At 43.9% G+C, this 18,878-nt stretch overlaps 1 protein-coding gene across 4 annotated transcripts in view; it reads left to right on the top strand.

Annotated features, from left to right (window-relative positions):
* The window catches only part of macrod2 (mono-ADP ribosylhydrolase 2), a 459,456-nt gene that overhangs the window by 279,536 nt on the left and 161,042 nt on the right, over window positions 1-18,878 (top strand). For all 4 annotated transcript variants that reach the window (XM_061690718.1, XM_061690717.1, XM_061690716.1 and 1 more), the window contains exon 6: window positions 3,408-3,529. In XM_061690718.1, the coding sequence (XP_061546702.1) occupies window positions 3,408-3,529 (122 nt within the window). The remainder of the gene's footprint in view (window positions 1-3,407; window positions 3,530-18,878) is intronic.

Here is an 18,878-nt window from a genome sequence, read left to right as displayed (position 1 = left end):
AAACAAATACTGTCATAAACTACAAATGTATATTTTATTTACAACCTCATTTTAATGATGATAGTGATCGCTGATATTAAGTACATAAAGTGTTATTGCACCCCAAGAATTCCGGCAATAAGGAACATTCAGTTGCTGTCACACTACAGTAGATGTTATAAAAATGTCTTTGGGGATTAAGCAAAGCAGCAGCCTCAAAGTCATAATAGCAAAGTGAAAATAAAAGATTGATTAGACCGTGAAGTGCCAATCCTACTCTAAAATAGCACAGCACTTCTCGGTTCTAAATGAAGCCTGGATATTTTTTTATTTTTTTTGTTGCTAAGAAAGTGGTGTCTTTGAAGTGTACATGTCCCCTCAGTAGACAGCTGAGGAATATTTTAGTAGGAATGTCTAAGATGATCACGCACCACAGTTGGTGTGTTTTGAGGTCATTTCATGTCCAGTCCATCGCCTAAAATCCAGACTTAGCAGAGAGCCGCCACAAGTGACATCTCAGCTCGATCAGTTTCTCTTTCTGTGGTTCTGCTGGAAACAGGAACAAAAAGCGTCAATTCCTTTTTCACCATTGGGCATTCAAGAAATAATTGACAGGGAAAAAACAAGTCTGATAAATGGATGTGTGTCTATGTAAATGTTAGCAGATCTATGTGACCAAAATATAGGCTTTATCCTGTATTATTTTTGCATTTAGATTTTTTGTATATTCCCATATTTGACTGGTGTGTTCTCTCTCTCTCTCTCTCTCTCTCTCTCTCTCTCTATCTATATATATATATATATATATATATATATATATATATATATATTTTGCTTTATTGTGGGAGTCTGGGGGTCAGAAAACCAGTCAGTATCTGGTGTGACCACCATTTGCCTCACACAGTGCAACACAGCTCCTTCGCAGAGAGTTGGTCAGGTTGTCGATTGTGGCCTGTGGAATGTTGGTCCACTCCTCTTCAATGGCTGTGAACCTTACCTCAGAGAATCCCAAATGCTGGCCATGCAAGAACTGGGATGTTTTCAGCTTCCAGGAATTGTGTACAGATCCTTGCAACATGGGGCCGTGCATTATCATGCTGCAACATGAGGTGATGCTCTGTGCATTCAGAATGCCATCAATAAAATGCACCTGTGTTCGTTGGCCATAGCATACGCCTGGCCATACCATAACCCCACCGCCATCATGGGCCACTCGATCCACAACGTTGACATCAGCAAACCGCTCACCCACACGATGCCACACACGCTGTCTGCCATCTGCCCTGAACAGTGAAAACCGGGTCGTTGTCGGTTACGACGACGAACTGCATTCAGGTCGAGACCCCGATGAGGACGACGAGCATGCAGATGAGCTTCCCTGAGATGGTTTCTGACAGTTTGTGCAGAAATTCTTTGGTTATGCAAACCGATTGTTGCAGCAGCTGTCCAGGTGGATGGTCTCAGACGATCTTGGAGATGAACTTGCTGGATGTGGAGGTCCTGTGCTGGTGTGGTTATATGTGGTCTGCGGTTGTGAGGGCAGTTGGATCTACTGCCAAATTGTCTGAAACGCCTTTGGAGACGGCTTATGGTAGAGAAATTAACATTCACACATTTCTGAAGTCAGCATGCCAATTGCACGCTCCCTCAGAACTTGCGACATCTATGGCATTGCGCTGTATGATAAAACTACACATTTCAGAGTGGCCTTTTATTTTGGCCAGCCTATGGCACACCTGTGCAATAATCATGCTTTCTAATCAGCATCTTGATATGCCACACCTGTGAGGTAGAATGGATTATCTCGACAAAGGAGAAATGCTCACTAACACAGATTTAGACAAATTTGTGAACAATATTTGAGGGAAAAAGTATTTTGTGTATGTAGAAAAAGTTTTAGATCCTGGAGTCCAGCTCATGACAAATGGGTGCAAAAACAAAAGTGTTGCCTTTATATTTTTGTTCAGTGTATAATAGGGGTGCAACAACACCTACTGTATCTGTATCGAGCCGTTCAATACAGTGATACAGTGGTGTACCGAACCGTGACAACTGTATCGAACAATTCAATTTTATATTTACTTATCAATTTCTGACAGTGAGGATCTGCGCTTGACCACTCATTGTGGACTGCAGATCCACTCAACTCCCCCCACAAATGCTTTGTTTAGGATGGAGCCTTACCTTTATAGCTTAAGGTATCCAGGAACTGCACTGTAAAAAAGTCATACCCTCAAGTTCTGTCATGCTGAAGGGCTGAGAGTTCATTCCTGATTGATTTTTTTAAAGGGATGCTAAAGCAACTGCCAAAGCGTTTGGGAGAGCTAAAGAAACAGGTTTCCTTCTTGTAATGCCTCTCCTTGGTTACCAAGTGAACTATACCTTTCACTTTCCACACTCGGCTGCAAAAATATTTATCTGGTTTGCATTTGCTGCGGATACAAGTGGAGACATTGGTACAGATGAGATAAGGAATCTCCATTTTTATTAATTTATAGTTTTAGGTGCTTGCCCACACTCATATTTTAATGTTGCTGTTCATTTTAGTGAAGAAGTTCACAAATCTTGTACTAATAACTAAATACCACATCTACCATTATAACTGTGGCTCTGAACAAAAATGACATACTCTAGGTGCTTTTGTATTAAAACCAAAGTTCAACAGAGCAAGGATCACCCAAACCTGTTTTAACTCGTCCATTTCCACTGTTTTTAATAATTTAATGAGATTAAGCATCCTGACAATCCTGAGAATTTTTTTATTTTATTTTACTGAAAAGAAAGCAATCTGTAAATTTGTGTTATTTAAAGTGGTCCGTTGTTTATAAAGTTGTTCTAATCCATCAAAACTATGAGTACTTTTGTTGTCTGATTTAGATTGTACCACCTTTCTAGTATTATCTGGCAATATTGTTATTCTGTGTTGTTCAAAATTGAGAAGAGGAGTCAAGCAGAATTGGTTGGGGATAGTGCTTGCGTCAATTTATTGTTTCAATTCTTTTATTCCATGTGATCTTTGGTATCATTGGATGAAGCTGTTTCATACTATTGTTCTGTCCAGGCTATATCCTATATTAAATTTATGATGTACAAGTACAGACAATACAGGCTAACATTGGCTATTTGGCTAGATTGCATAAAAACACATTGTAATTCAATGTATTGACTACAAATAAATATTTTATATATTTAAATAAATATTTATATATATTTTTTTATATGTTTAGGACTACATCAGTTATAGGTGTTGTACTGTACCAGGTTGCTGTTCTTGGCATTATGCTTGGAGGTTTTAGCAGCCCGCTGAGAGATGTTATAGTCTCTTAGTCGTACACTACATGCTGCTTTAGAACTACTGCCAACCATGTAACCTTGCTAGAGGTGTCTGGTGTTTAAAATAAGCTTTGTGTTTTGTCCCTTTCGGATAGTTGTGATCCACACTGTGGGTCCAGTGGCCAGAGGTCATGTGGGCCCCACCGAGACCAGTGACCTCACTTCCTGCTACCAGAACTCCCTCGGGCTGGTGAAGGAGTATGGCTTGAGCACTGTGGTGAGTAGAGACATATTTTTTAATAGAAATCTTGACATTGAGTAAGCCGGGCCTTCAGTGAATAAGACTTATTTATTTCATCAAATGAAAGGTATACAAACAAAACAATTTAGTATTATAGCAATATAGCATTGAGTAGAGTTCCATAAAAGATACACTTCTTGAAAGGACTTTTTTTATTTATTTATTTATTTATATTTATTTTTGGGGTGGAAAAAGTAACAGTGAATACAACAAAATGGTCTGTAGGCTACGTATTGTTGTCATTAAATGAAAGCAACATCTTAGGTTCCCATTCATTATTACTGTCAACAAGGTTACAGTTCCACCCCCTTTAGTTTGTCTCTGTTGTCAGTGTTTTAAAACTGCTAGGGCGTTTCTAGTGGAACAGGATCAGCGCACGGGTAGGACACTGCATTCCCGTAAGTTGCCGCACAGGTATCGTCTGATACTGCCTCGGAAACCAAAATTCTGGGTAAACCTCAACCCCCATCCTGCATCAATACCTTACACACAGAACACAGAGCTAATAAAAGCAGAAAAAAGCTGGTTTGGATGATGAATTTGTATGGGGCTAAAAATAGCTTATCTAAACAGTGTCGTTCAAGTTTGTTTCTATTTCAAATTTTAAAAATATGTTTTTCAGTATGCAGTACTTTTTCATTTCAAATGTTTTGTTACGGAGCGTAGTAGGATGTGAATTGGAGCAAGAGCAGACTGAGGCGGAGGGAGTAGATTGAGAATGGTTTATTGTAGGTTGGCACAGGGTAAGGATATCCACGGCGAGGTGGCGGGCCGTCGGGAACAAGGAGCGAGCAGGAAGCGGGAACATGAGCAGGTGGTGTGGCTTGGTGGCGTGGCTGGAGCGGTCAACGAGACGGGGAAGTCATGGTAGGAACTCTGAAGACGGAGAAGAACAAAAAGAATCGGGTGAGTACAGATGCGGGTTGTAGGATCATACAACTGAAACCACCTTCCCCGGAGCCGTACATCCAGGATGCGTGATACCGTGAAGGCCGGATGGTTGTCGAGGACACAGAGGAGGGGGTACGACTGGAGGGCTAAGAGCATTGATGGAGATGGAGATCCCCCAGCTGCTTATTCTTCTCCGCCAACCGAGTTAAAGCAGCCCTGACGTCCTTCCACACTGACTGGACATGTTGGAGATGCTCCCTCACCGTGGGAACCGCCACATAATGCTCCTGGTTTTTAAATAAAAGAGGTTGGAAACCGTAACATGCCATGAAAGGGGACATACCTGTGGCGGAGCTGGTGAGGGAGTGGTGGGCATATTCAAGCCACGGGAGGAAGGTGCACCAGGAGGCAGGATGGCGAGCAGCTGCGGGGTTGATGAACCTTACCTCAGGCACAGATGGAGCAGTCTAGGACAAACTCACGGGTGTCCTTGGCTAGACTGGGCCACCAGAAATGTTGCTGGATAAAATGGATGGTGCGGATAATGCCGGGATGACAGGTAAGCTTGGAGTTGTGGACCCACTGAAGGACATCAGAGTGTGCACAATTGGGTACGAACAGTCGGTTGGGAGGTCCGGTCTTGGGGTCCGGTTGAGTCTCTTGAGACTCTTTAACCACCAGTTTGATTATCCAAGTGGCTGCTCCCACGAAGCACAACGAAGGGAGCATGTGTTCCGGTTCAGTAGGACTGGAAGGGGCTGCAAACATACGGGAGAGGGCATCAGGCTTGCCATCGCGCGAACCAGGGAGGAAGGAGAGGCAGAAATTAAACCAGTTGAGAAATAAAGACCAGCGAGCTTGCCGGGGATTAAGTCGCTTGGCGGAATGGAGATAGGCTAGGTTCTTGTGGTCAGTCCATATAATGAAGGGTGTAACGGACCCCTCCAACTAGTGCCTCCACTCCTCCAGGGCCCAAACGATGGCTAGAAGCTCACGGTTCCCCACGTCATAGATGTAGACAGGCTACGGGAGAAAAAGGCACAGGGATGAAGTGTTTGGGAAACTGGGTCCCGCTGGGAGAGGACGACTCCCGCTCCCGTGTCAGAGGCCTCAACCTCCACCACGAACTGGAGGGAGGGGTCAGGGTTTCGCAGGATGGGAGCACACGTTATTCAAGATGGCGCCTACTCGTGTGGATGCCTTGGTTATGCGCTCTCTAGTATTGTTTTTGTTTTTGTGTTTTTCGTTCATCTTTGGAGACATTACACGACTAACCTACAGAAGGGAAGACTTGCTAACCATCAAGGAGGCTATTCCGTACTTTCTTTCACCAACTTTCGCAAATCTGCTCAGTTTTTTCCCTGAGTTACTCACCGGAGCAGCGACCGCAGTCTTTGGTGCATGGAGGCAGAGGCGGCGCAACAGAGGGAAGCGAGCTGGCATACAGGTGAAGCTCCATAAGAGAGGATACAGACTGGCGTTTCCGTCCACCCACCTCGCGAATCTACGCTCCCTACCCAACAAAATGGACAAGCTTCATCTCCTGATAAACACCAGTGAAGACTTCAGACGATCTGCCACGACCACGTGCTTTATGGAGACTTGGCTTTGTGAGGCTGTACCCGATGGCGCCGTCATGCTTCCCGGCTTCCATCTTCACAGGGCAGACCGCCACATGGGATCATCGGGGAAAACAAAAGGCGGCGGGATATGCTTCAACATCAAAGAAAAATGGTGTACGGACGTCACGGAGCTCAGCACACACTGCAGCCCGCATTTAGAGTCGCTGTTTTTTAACTGTAAGCCATTCTACTCGCCTCGTGAGTTCGCATCATTCATTCTCGCTGGTGTCGAGATTCCACTTAAAGCTAACACAAACGGCGCACTGCTAATGCTCACCAAACAAGTAAACAAAATTGGAAAAAAACACCTGGACTCACCCCTCATTATTCTCGGGGACTTTAACAAAGCTAAACTCAACCACGAACTCCCTAAATACAAGCAGCACATCGACTGTCCTACCAGGGCAAATAACATTTTGGACCACTGCTATACTACGCTAAATAACGCATACAGTGCCAAACCTCGTGCAAGCACTGAGCTCGTCTGATCACTGCTTAATTCACTTAATACCGACATACAGGCAATAACTTAAATGTGCGAAACCTACAGTGAAAACAGTGAAAAAGTGGACCAATGAAGCAAAGATGGAACTTCAGTGGAGCGGCTGGAGCTGTGGTGCGGCCGACAAAACCTGGAGCTGAACACGCTTAAGACTGTAGAGATGATTGTGGACTCAACCGTCGAGACCTTCAAGTTCCTGGGAATTACAGTCTCTCAGGACCTGAAGCGGGCGATCAACATCAACTCCGTCCTCAAAAAGGCCCAGCAGAGGATGTACTTCCTGCGGCGTCTGAGAAAGCACAGCCTGCCACAGGAGCTGCTGAGGCAGTTCTACACAGCGGTCGTCGAATCAGTCCTGTGTTCTTCCATCACAGTCTGGTTTGTTGCTGCTACAAAAAATGTCATGCAGAAACAGTCATTCGGGAGGCAGAGCTTTGGGAGGTGTTGGTTTGGCTCACCACGATGCTCTCAGGTCGTGGTGAGCCCAGTCTTTTGGTTTGAGAGTGCAGGTGGAAATGAAGTGGCCAGGGTGTCCACAATAGATGCATAGTCGCTGAGTAAAGCGGCGCTGTCGTTCCTGAGGGTCCAACTGGGTCCTGCTTAGTTGCATAGGTTCTTCTGGTCGAGTGGGGGGTGAAGGGGAGGCGACGGGGTTCAGTGTGCGGCGCAGTCGTTGGAGGGGGGGGGGCAGCCACGGTCGGTGGAGCGAAGCTATGTCTTTTAACTCTCCGCTCGCGAGCTCTCTCTTGGAGGCGGCTGGCAAGTTTAATGGCTAATGCAATCAGGTTCTCGAGGGATGTGTGTTCGTCCCTGGTCGGGAGCGAGTCCTTAAGTTGTTCGGACAGCCCCTTTAAAAAAACGTTCCCCTTAACGCTGCGTCGTCCCACCCGCATTCACTCGCGGGTATCCGTAAACCGATGGAGAAGGAAGCCACAGAACTCGAACCTTGGGTGAGAGCTTGGAGACGCCAGTGCCTTCCCTACCCTTAATGGGGTGATCAAAACTTTTTGGAGTTCTGCCATAAAAGAGACTCCTGAGGTGAGTACCGGGGAGGAATTATGCCAAAGCGCAGTAGCCCATTTGACAGCTCTTCCGCGCAGGTGGTTAATGACAAACGTGATCTTAAATTTGTCAGTGGGATAGCTCAGCGGTTGGGGGTCAAATACTAACGTATAGTTTAACAAAAATTGCCTACATAAACCTAAATCCACAGAGTAAGGTTCAGGAGGAGGCACGTGTGGCTCTTTGTACGAGAGGGAGGGTTGGTGGCAGGCTGCGGGCTCAGGAGGTATACTCATGGGAGGATTGCTTAAGTGGCTCTGGGAGGACAGGAGGGATAGTTGTTGTGTAAGGAAATTTAATGAGTCCGTGATCTCGCGGAGGGCTTTGTCTTGTCTGCCGATGTGCGCGCCCTGATGGGCGAGCTCTTCCCTCAACGGTTCGGTAGTCGCTGGGTCGGTCATGGCCTGAGTATTCTGATATGGAGCGTACCTGGATGTGAATTGGGCCCAAGAGCAGACTGAGGCGGAGGGAGTAGATTGAGAATGGTTTATTATAGGTTAGCACATTGTAAGGATATCCACGGCGAGGTGGCGGGCCATTGGGAACAAAGAGCGAGCAGGAAGCGGGAACGTGAGCAGGTGGTGTGGCTTGGCATCGTGGCTGGAGAGGTCAGCGAGACGGGAAGGCACGGAAGGAACACTGGAGACGGGAAGAACACAATTGGATGAGTACAGATGCGGGTTGTAGGATCATACAATCGTATCACAAAAACCTGGGAGTACGACAGTCGGCCGGTGAGTCCAAAACATACGTCAATACTCAGGCGAAGGCTGTAGAACTGGACAGGCTTTAAATGCAGGTAGTAATCAGTGCTGCTTGAAGAGAGCTGTGCTGCATAGGTGCTGCTGATTGCTGAGGGGGACAGAGCGGGGAGAGGGCGAGACAAGGCACACGGCGCCACCCAAGCTCCAAAAGAAGAACTGCAGGGCATGGATCGTGACATGTTTTACTTCTCTGAATTCTGGCTGCTTTAAATGATCGAATGGCAATACAACCCACAGTTAGCTGTGTCATACCGTTTGCAGACTAACCTATTTTGAAAGATTTTGACTTACTCAGTGGGGGTAAACAAATCAGTCTCTTTCTGAAAATACCCACAAATCCCATTTTAGTGTCACCCTATGGCCCCCTCAACCTCATCAGAATCTAATCAATGGAAGTACTTGCCAGCATAGATGGGGGACACTGATTAGTGCCAGTTTCATTAAAGATGATTGTGACAAATTCCTACACTGATGATGAATTATTGTGGCCGTGATACTCACTCCAGGTAGCAATTAAGTCGATGTTGACAGAAAGAGTTGTGTGCTTTTCGTGTTAGATCAAAATCAGCCCTGTGACTGCTACTATTTAGAAGTATCTGTGCTTAGGAATTTACACTGCAGGTATCGTACCCAATTCCAATATATTGTGTATATCTGTGTCTATTCATCTTGGGCGAGTTAAGTCAAGGCCCAGGTCAAGTTACTTTATTAATGCAGTCTTACCTGTAGTATCTGGTTTCCCTAGAGAGAAAAGACCAATAAGGTCAAACAAGAAAATTATTGGTCAAGTTTTCTAACCTGTATGGATGTACATATGTACTGTATGTACACTGAAAAAAAGTCCTTTGAATGTACTTACTTTGAACATGTACATTGGTTGCACATGATTAAATTGTGTTAAACTAACATATATTATTTGCTTATTTTAAAGGAAAAGGGGATAATTACATCAGTTTACTACATTTTAATCATGTGCAACCGAAAATTAAAAACATTTTTTCTATGCATTTATGTATGTATGACACCTCAAGATAATGCACTCCAATTCAACATTACTTCATAACACAATTACTATAATCATCATGTAGTATAACATCAAAATTTTAGCATAAACCTGAAAGAGACTCCAGTAGTCTGTTTACTATGTAGTCTACATAGCAAGTCCGCCATCCATCAGATCACAACAGCCACTAGTACAGCACACGCGTTTGTAATGCTACTAACGTCGTTAAATATGGTATGTCCATGTTTTTGGAGAGCACCACTTTAAACAAACTGTCAATGGTCCTTGTTGGGGGGAAAAAAAAAAAAAGTTTATGTACTGTTGCTGGGATCGGACAAGGCTGAATTTATTCCGTAACGAGGATGTTGATCATTATCATTTGAAGTGTGTTTATGTCACCCATAGTTCGTTGAATGTGTATCTTACATTCATCTTGCGCATTGATAAAATGAATCCGTGACTTTGACTTTTGTGCGATACGGTAACGTCCCAGTCAGTTCTGTTGACTGAAAAGCTAAATTAAGCATTACTTGGCTTCTCGCCGGGATATGCCAGTGTGCTCTTCCTGATAATTACGCGATAAATTCTCCCTCTTCGCCATGTGGAAAGAGTCTCTGTTTACTTAAGAGACTCATTAGCACGGCTGAACCGGCTCTGTATTCTTTTTCTAATTTAATTCAAACATTATACAGTATATCCCATGTAATCATGTAAGTGGTGCAATTTAAGATTTGTAGGTAGAGGGGATACATATGTACTCTTCATCATAAAGCCCCATTACACCACCAGCAAACACTGCACCAATCCTTGCTTTGTTTATTTTCTCAAGTTTTTCTTTACCAGTCCTATTTCTTCATTTATTTTTATAATATTACATATTTGCAAGAAGCAGAGGTTCTGTTTTTACTCACAGCCGTCTGGATCCTGTTTAATGTATTTTTACAGCTGTTATGCATTGAGAATGCCTTGAGTGAAAACAGTGGTGCTCTGTGATTGACTGGCCTTGTACGATGAGCCTAGTCATTACGTTGTCATAGCCGCAGCCCTTTCCGTTAAGCTGCAAGGGCACCACTGCACCAGCATTCATTCATTCACAAAGAAAAGGGGTAATGGGTGTTTCTGTGCTTGTGCAAAAATGTTGGTTTTATTGATTTGAACTGACTTGATATGCAAGAGGAACAACAAGAGAGGCTGCTGTGATAGATACATTTTTGGTTAACCAAGAGCACAACATTTATTCTTATTATAATTTATTTCTTAATTTTAATGAAGGCAAGCCCTTACAGTTTGTGAGGGAAAAAAAACAAGTAATTCCTATCTAGGTTGATCCACAAAGTAGAGAATGGATAGGGTAGACCAGCAAGGTGGGGGTTGGCTACATTTTGGAAACCTAGACGGCTTGGCTGCCTAATGGGGATTCCAGGGCATTACAAAGGAATATGAGTCAAAACAAGGCCTAACACAAAATAAACTTCAGCATGAAAGATTAAAACTAGGCAGAGCTAGTCGTTAATCCCTTTTCTTAAGGCCCAAAGCCATCCTTCAGGCCATCAAACAAGTATGGGTACCGGAGTTGCAATCTTCAAGTCCAAATCTTCTCCTGACTGTAGCGTGTCAGGACAGAGAAGGAAATGCCAGTGCATTACACAGTTGAAAATGGATTTCCTTTACCTCAGGGCAGCTCAGTGTGTATGACTGAACAATTGCTCAGATGCCCTAAAGACAGAAATTAGTTTGAAGAGTTGTTCCTGTCTCCAAAGTAATGTTACACTTATAGCTCTATTGGGGAAAAAACACAAGGAACTCACAGAAATTCTTGTCCTAGAGGTGTCCGTTCTTTAGTCGTACACTTATCTCTAGTCCCCAGTTATGGGTCATGTATCTCTTAAATCACAATATAGTTGGGCTGAGGGCCACACAAGAAATACAAATTGTTTTCCGAAAATTTAAAAACATTTAACACCTGCTTGAGGGGAGATGTACATGTTTTGTGTATTTCTCATTTCCCTTGGTGTTTTGGAATTTCTATGACTATGATGCAGTTCTCCATCTCAGGAAGAGGTGATTTTCTGATGAGAAATGACAACAATCCAAAAGTTGAAAGCTATCTGGAATAGTGCAGGCTTTAACACCTTCAATATGTGTCAGTTTCAGGACGAATATCATGTTGATATTGCCTGCTGTCTTATGTCTCCTGAAGCATTTGGCTTTAGTGCATATTTATGTCCGGACGTATGCAAATCCTGTGTAGATGCAGAGAAACACACAACTCTTTCAACCTTGAGGCATCCTGTGCGTGTGTGAGAGAGTGAGTGTCAGTGATGCTCTATGTGCATTTCTTCTCTGCTTTAGGAGAACTGTTATGCTTCAGTTCAATGCCTTTCTCCATTGCTGTGGCTGAAAGAGCAGCAGTCTGTCACAGCTCCCTGGGCTCTGACTGACCACAACCCACAGCCTGGATGTCAGTGTTGCAGAGTTGGCTCTGCAATATTGCATGGTGGAGTTAGGAGGGGGCTGTGCAGCCTGTAAGTAGGTTTGGAGTGCTGCATATTGTCAAACAGCCCCCTCATCTGCTCAGTGCTTGTCACTCAACATTATTTGCCTGCAAAGAAACCTGAAGCTTTGAAAAATTAGTTGTACATATACATTTCAGGGTAACAGATTATATATTTTAATAAAAGTCACGCCTTGCTGGTCGATACGAGTGAGGAATTTAACTGCCTGAGCCATGATGTATTAAAAGGCATGGCCGCTTACCATGTTTCTAGCTTGGGGCCCAGTTGTTGTCGTTGAGACTGATCTGGTGCCAGTTGCTGCTTTGTTCGGTAGCATTTTACAGCCTCCTAATAGTCTGCTGGAAAGGGTGGCCCCTTACCTCCATTCTCATCAGCAGATTGGTAGTAGATTGTGACAAATCCTACCTCTACCGGAAAGATGAGGGTCTTCCAGCCATTCTGGGATACTTCAGATGCCCAGTCGGAATATTTGTTTTTCTTCCTCTCTTTAGTTTAGCCTTTTCAACCCCATCTTCCCATGGAGCTGTCGACTCCACAACATAAGACATCTTTGCTTTTGTAGGCCACAGGAACATATCTGGCTGGAGTGTTGTCGCCACTTTTTCCTGGGGAAACACGAGCTTTTTATCAATGTCCACTTCCAATTTTCAATGTCAAGCAGCATGCTTGCATGCTTTGGTGTTGTTTTGTCCTCTTGGGGTTGGTCTACTGGTACAAAATATAGGAAGTGGGCCTTTTCTGCTGATGTATCTTGGAGATATGTAGCTGTTTGTTGTTCTCTTCTCCTGTGTTCATGTCAGCTCACTAGTTCTTGGTTCTGTTGCCGAAGTATAGCACACTTGGGTGAGACTTGTAGGGTGGCCTGAAAGGATATGCTGATTGGATGCAGGTGCTTGAAACAAGGGGGGGTTTCTCAGTACCACAGTTTGTTTTGGGGGGAAGCTAAATCATTTGTGGCTCTGATGACCAAACTCAAACGCGCTTCCTCCATCTGCCAGATGGCACGCCAGCTGAGCTTTTTCTTTTCTAGGCTTCCCTGCCTAGCCATTGAGACGGTTTTGACATTTCGTTCTGCCTCCTCCTGACTTTCTCAACTACAAGCCCTCTCCTGCACTGATGTTGCTTTGTGCCGCAGAGGAGCTTTAGGGATGAGCCCGAGACATTCTCTCTCATGTTGGATTTGGCCAACCAGATCTCTGAAGTGAACAGCAGATTTGGCAGTTTGGGATGTGACAATATCTATGTCTCACGGTTCGGTTTTACCACAGTATTAATCTCACGGTACAATAAGTATTGCGATATTGTGTTCTGGCTAGAGGTTCACGGTACAGGTGGAGCAAAGAGGCGAAAGCAAGAGAACCAGAAAACATCTTTTTCTTGCGCTTCTTCTTCTTGACTCTTGCTGAGTCCTTCTCAATAGTTTTTAGTAGTTTTCTGACAGGTTTTGTGGAAAAAGACAGCTTCAAATCATATATTATCGTGCACTTCTATCCCCGTCCATCAAATGTTTACATTCATATACTCTTTACAAATCAGTAGTATTGCTGCAGCAATAATATTTGCTCACAATAACAAAATTGTGCATTGAGAAATTATCTGTTCAATAATTTAGCAGTCGTTAAGGTATTGTCATATATACCTTTTTATATATTATTAGAAATTGGAACAGTGGGTGACTGCTTAGTGCATCTGCCTCGCAGTTCTGAGGACTGTGGTTCAAATCCCGGCCCCCCTTGTGTGGAGTTTGCATGTTCTCCCCGTGCCTGCGTGGGTTTCCTCCGGGTACTCCGTTTTGCTCCCACATCCCAAAAACATGCATGGTAGGTTGATTGAAAACTCTAAATTGCCTGTAGGTGTGAACGTGAGTGCGATGGTTTTTTGTTTATATGTGTCCTGGTGACCAGTTCAGGGTGTACCCCGCCTCTCGCCTGAAGATAGCTGGGATAGGCTCCAGCACTCCCGCGACCCTAATGAGGTCTAAGCGGTACAGAAAATGGATGAATGGATATTAGAAATTGGATACTGCCTACTAACAGTGATTTCTTTACTTGAGTCAAGTGAAGTCATAAACGCAGGAGCACTCTTAAAGGCATAAAAATCCTTAGTTTATTTTCCTCTGCTTAGCGATATTGTAGGAGGATTTATAATTCTGAGCAGCCTCTGTAATATCCATCCATCCATCCATCCATTTTCTGAGCTGCTTCTCCTCACTAGGGTCGCGGGCGTGCTGGAGCCTATCCCAGCTGTCATCGGGCAGGAGGCGGGGTACACCCTGAACTGGTTGCCAGCCAATCCCAGGGCACATACGAACAAACATTCACACTCTCAGTCACATCTACGGGCAATTTAGAGTCTCCAATCAATGCATATTTTTGGGATGTGGGTGGAAACCGGAGTGCCCGGAGAAAACCCACGCAGGCACGGGGAGAACATGCAAACTCCACACAGGCGGGGCTGGGGATTGAACCCGGGTCCTCAGAACTGTGAGGCTGACGCTCTAACCAGTCGCCCACCGTGCCGCCCTCTGTAATATGTTTTCATTTAAAATGTGGACATTTCATTTGAAGAGATGGAATTATGTAAGATTTATTTTTGCATTGATATCTGTATTTGTATGGCGTCAACCTTTTTCAATGTTTCATTTTTGGGACTACTGTAATGTATTGGCGGAGGGATATATTATAATTGGGAGTCGGAATCGTTATTCTCTCTCTGTGTGATGTTCTTTCATGCATGACTTTCAACTTGAGATAAACACTAAAGAGTGCTGCTCTTACAATATCCTTAAATAATTTGGCATATCATCACTTCGATGGGAGTGTTGGTGGCGGGTCGTGGAGGGCCGGCTAGTTTGGCTTCCTGATATGCGGCTTCACGAAGTGGAGGTCCACTAACACCAAATGCCGGCCGGTGGGTCAGCGTTTGCTGGGACGGAGGCCGGCGCGAACAGCAAACGCTGACCCACAGGCCGGCGTGAACGCCATGGCGCCTCTTGCTTAATCGATTGCGACTTGACGCTCAGACCGGAATAGCGGCTACGTTGTAACCTTGGGAGGGACTCTGGGCACCGAGTTGCATCTGCATCCCTCCCAACGCAGCCTTTCGGTCACGTGGGCCAGTCAGCCAATCAGTGTATTTTTTGTGACGTACCCACATGGTCACATGGGTTATACGTCCAATCGGGTGCTTTTATACTCTTAATGAGGAAGTGGAGCGCTGTAGTCTGGCTGTAACAGCCTGGCTAAGCGGTGTGGCTGCATATAACTGGCCCAAAACAAAATGTATTGTTACATCTCTAGTATTAATGAGTTCAATTATCGTATTCAATTCATTGAATTCTCTGAGGAAAGTAATGTAACACAGTTTTGTGTGTGTACAAATGCATGTTTGTGCGCATATCAGTGTGTTATCGCCTATTTGCCTATGTAGATAAATGCTAAAAATGCTCTCTTCTGAGTAGAGTCAGGCCTATGGGGAGGAGCGGTCCTCTCTGAAGAGCTTGCTCTTGCTGTACATGGAAGTGAGGACACAGTTAATGCAGGTCCCATGTCTTGTTTAGTTACGGAAGGCTGCTCATATTCTCCCCTGGAAGCAAATGTAGCATCTGTCAGGTAGCAACTGAGTGACTGACTGTGTGGAGGGGGATGCCACCATCTGGAAGCCATTCAGCCTCTGACTTTGTTTTGTTTAAAAGACCACATCAATTCACCTCTTTGAATTTGACCTTTTAGAATAAAAGAATAGACGGGTGTTTTTTTCATTTACCTTAGCCTTGTATTTAGTCATTAGGGAGTCTTAAATTGAGACAGTCTAACAATGATTCTCATCCCAAGATGTTTCATAAAGGTACAGCAAGAGTTATTGATGAGCAATGATTTTGTGAGCTAACTGAGTCTCTTTTTGTCTAATTTGATGCTGACAAGCTACAATTTTATGCTGTGTGAAAATATCTGTCATGAAGTGGTGAAGTGCAGTAGGCTGGCAGCTGTCAGTGTGGACAGTGACAGGGTCACAGTCTGCATTTAGAGCCCTTCTCTCTGACTCTCAGGCAGCCCTGGATGTGTTCTGTTGTCGCAACATATTGGCGTTGAAGAGATCCAACAGGGAAGCCACAAATTGTCTGTTGAGTAAAATCCTAAAAGCCAAGCGGATTGGAGATGAATGGTGTTGAATGAATGATAGGATTAGCTGCTCCTCTCTGTGGGCTTCTTCGAAGACTACGAGGAGTATTAATGCCCATTCATTTTACCCAGAATGCATTCCCACAAACAATTTTGTACAGTGACACATGCATGTGCAAACCCTGCTTGACGATGGCAGCCACTATGAGACAATCTTCTTAAGACAGGGACAGCATAGAAATGAAGTTTCAGAAGGTTAAGGGACTTTTTTTTGTCGGGGACATGTTGACAGTAATGCTAAACTACACAAACAGTTTTCATTAAACCTGGTGGAAGAAGGAAATTGGAATAGAGATTTTCAAAATGATATTACAAAATTTTGCCTTGCGACCAGGAGTTAACTGTGTGTTAATAGAACAGTGATCTCTGTCTTTTCTTTTTGAATTCATAATAAAAGATAATTAATTAGCATCAATAATAGTAGGAATATGAATAGTAAGCAATGAAATTACTTCATTATCCTGTGTGCCATGGAATGGCACAAGTGACAACAAATCAGACATAATTATCTGCTTTGTGATATGATGCATTGTGGTTTACTCTCAATGTCTGTATTTAAAGTATTTCAAGAAGGGAAGTATTTTGCCATTTTGACCACAGTGTCCATCCACTAAGATCCATAGGTGAACAGAAGGTCTCACTCTAATTAGGGGGGAATTAATAGGATGTCATTGCTGTATCACGACTGAGGTGGTTGCCTTGCTAAGTGGTTATTAACCAGTCCACTTGGAAGCCAATCAGCCAGCCATTGCTTGTGACCCACTTCCACATACAGTACCTGTATGCATCAGCAGAAGGTTAATTAGACTGAAGCTTCCAAAAGGTCACAGTGCCATTTAAATTAGTCATTGCTATTTGTCTGATCTGAATCACGAGCAACACTGGGCCAATTAGATCAAATTACACTGATAGTAGTTGGGGTGGCCTGCCAGTCTACGTTAAAGACCATGGGAGCAAGGACGCAACCTCCCTAGCAGCAGGAGGAGATTCAGCTTCAGATCTGGTTGAAGGAACCAGCACCACATAACATCATCGTCCCTTGACATTCCCTTCACTCCAGCGAGAACTGCAGTACTTTTTATGAGGTGAAAGATTGGGATATGTAAAATGTGACATTTTCAACCACCTCGGGAGGGGTAATCAGAGTTGACGGGAATCGAAACGGTAATCTCTTGATTCTCTGTGTAGACTGGACTTACAGTATGTGAGCATCCAATGCCTTGTTTACAAGCACAGGAAGCAAAGAGCAATCACCAGTGAGATGAGATCTGCCTCGAACAATGGCCACTCTACCAGGTTACTCTACAAAGGGGAAATGGCAGCATTCCTGTTTTAGACTAATGGGCTGTGACAATAATAAAGATGCTTCAAATAATTTAAGTACCAAAGCACAGTCAAGCAGAGGAAGACTGAAGCTTAGGACTCAAACTGCGTTCACTAAATATTTTTTTTCCTCTGCTGCCGGCTGTGCAGAGCTCCTGGAGACATTGTTCTGAATTTCTATAAGGCTCATATCCCTTGGTGGGGCCATCTGAGAATTCAACCGACAGCTCGTACCCAACTGAGGGACTATCAGAGGAAGTTGTTGATTAAACAGATGTCGCTTCTACTATACGTCATGAGACAAGAATGCCACAACAAGCATGCATAAATTAAAGACACTGTACCTGAAGAATGCAGGCCACACAGTAGAACAATAGACATTTCTATCTTTGTATCTGCTTCACAGCAGGAAAGAGAGAGTCACTCTTCTTCTCCCCTACTTTGACTTCTTATAAGAATTATAGCAGAAGTTCTTGTTTTACATTCTTATTTCTTACCGGTATTTGCAATGTAAAATGATTGCACCCCAAAGTGCTGTATGTGGGCATCTGTAAAAGGACACTTCATGTAATCTATTGCGTTCTCAGTTTAGTAATGCGACGCACACCTCAAAGAATCCTAGGTTATCAGTGTTGTGTGTTCCGCTTCATTTAAGACTGGTTCTCTTCTAGTAGCCTTAGGTCCGTTTTAATCAAACTTGAGCTCTTATGTCCCTTTGGCATGATTGATTTGGTCAGGTGGGAGCACAATAACCACACTCGGGTGAAGACTAAATCAACCTCGTCAGAGGGCAACGAGAAGAGGTGATCTCAGGACAGTTCCAAAAGAACTTGGCATCAATGATGAGAAAACCATCCACCCTTCATTCACTCCAGTTGACAAATGAAAAAATATTTGACCCTAAAAAGCATAATCATGATGTAACTTAAGACAATAAACAGATAAAACTGGTACCATGTATGTAGTTAATGTCATCATTTATGCCCAAGCAGTATATTATTTTAGAGCATAAAGGTTAATTGCTGGTGTACTTTATGTCCAATATAATAATGTTATCTTCCATCCATCCCTTTTTCTGAACTGCTTCTCTTTACTAGGGTCTTGAGTAACCTGGAGCCTATCCCAACTGACTTTGGATGAGAAGTTGAGTACACCGTAGACTGGTTGTCGGCCAATTGCAGGGGACATATAGACAAACAGCCATTCACACTAATTTAGTCTTCAACCCTTAGGATTATCATTTTGGGGGGAATGTAGAAGGAACCCGGAGTGCCCGGAGTGCCCGGAGAAACCCCACGCAAAAACAGGGAGAGCATTCGAACTCCACACAGGAAGACTGGAACCCAGAGTACCTCAGAACTGTGAGGTGGATGTTCTAACCCAATGATCACCAAGCTTTTTGAAACTGAGAGTTACTTATTGGGTAGTGATTAATGCGAAGGGCTACCACTTTGATACACA

The sequence above is a fragment of the Phycodurus eques genome, chromosome 11 (assembly GCF_024500275.1).
Source record: "Phycodurus eques isolate BA_2022a chromosome 11, UOR_Pequ_1.1, whole genome shotgun sequence".
NCBI lineage: Eukaryota > Metazoa > Chordata > Actinopteri > Syngnathiformes > Syngnathidae > Phycodurus > Phycodurus eques.
The sequence above is the reverse complement of the archived record's forward strand: the minus strand, read 5'-3'. Positions and strand labels throughout refer to the sequence as shown.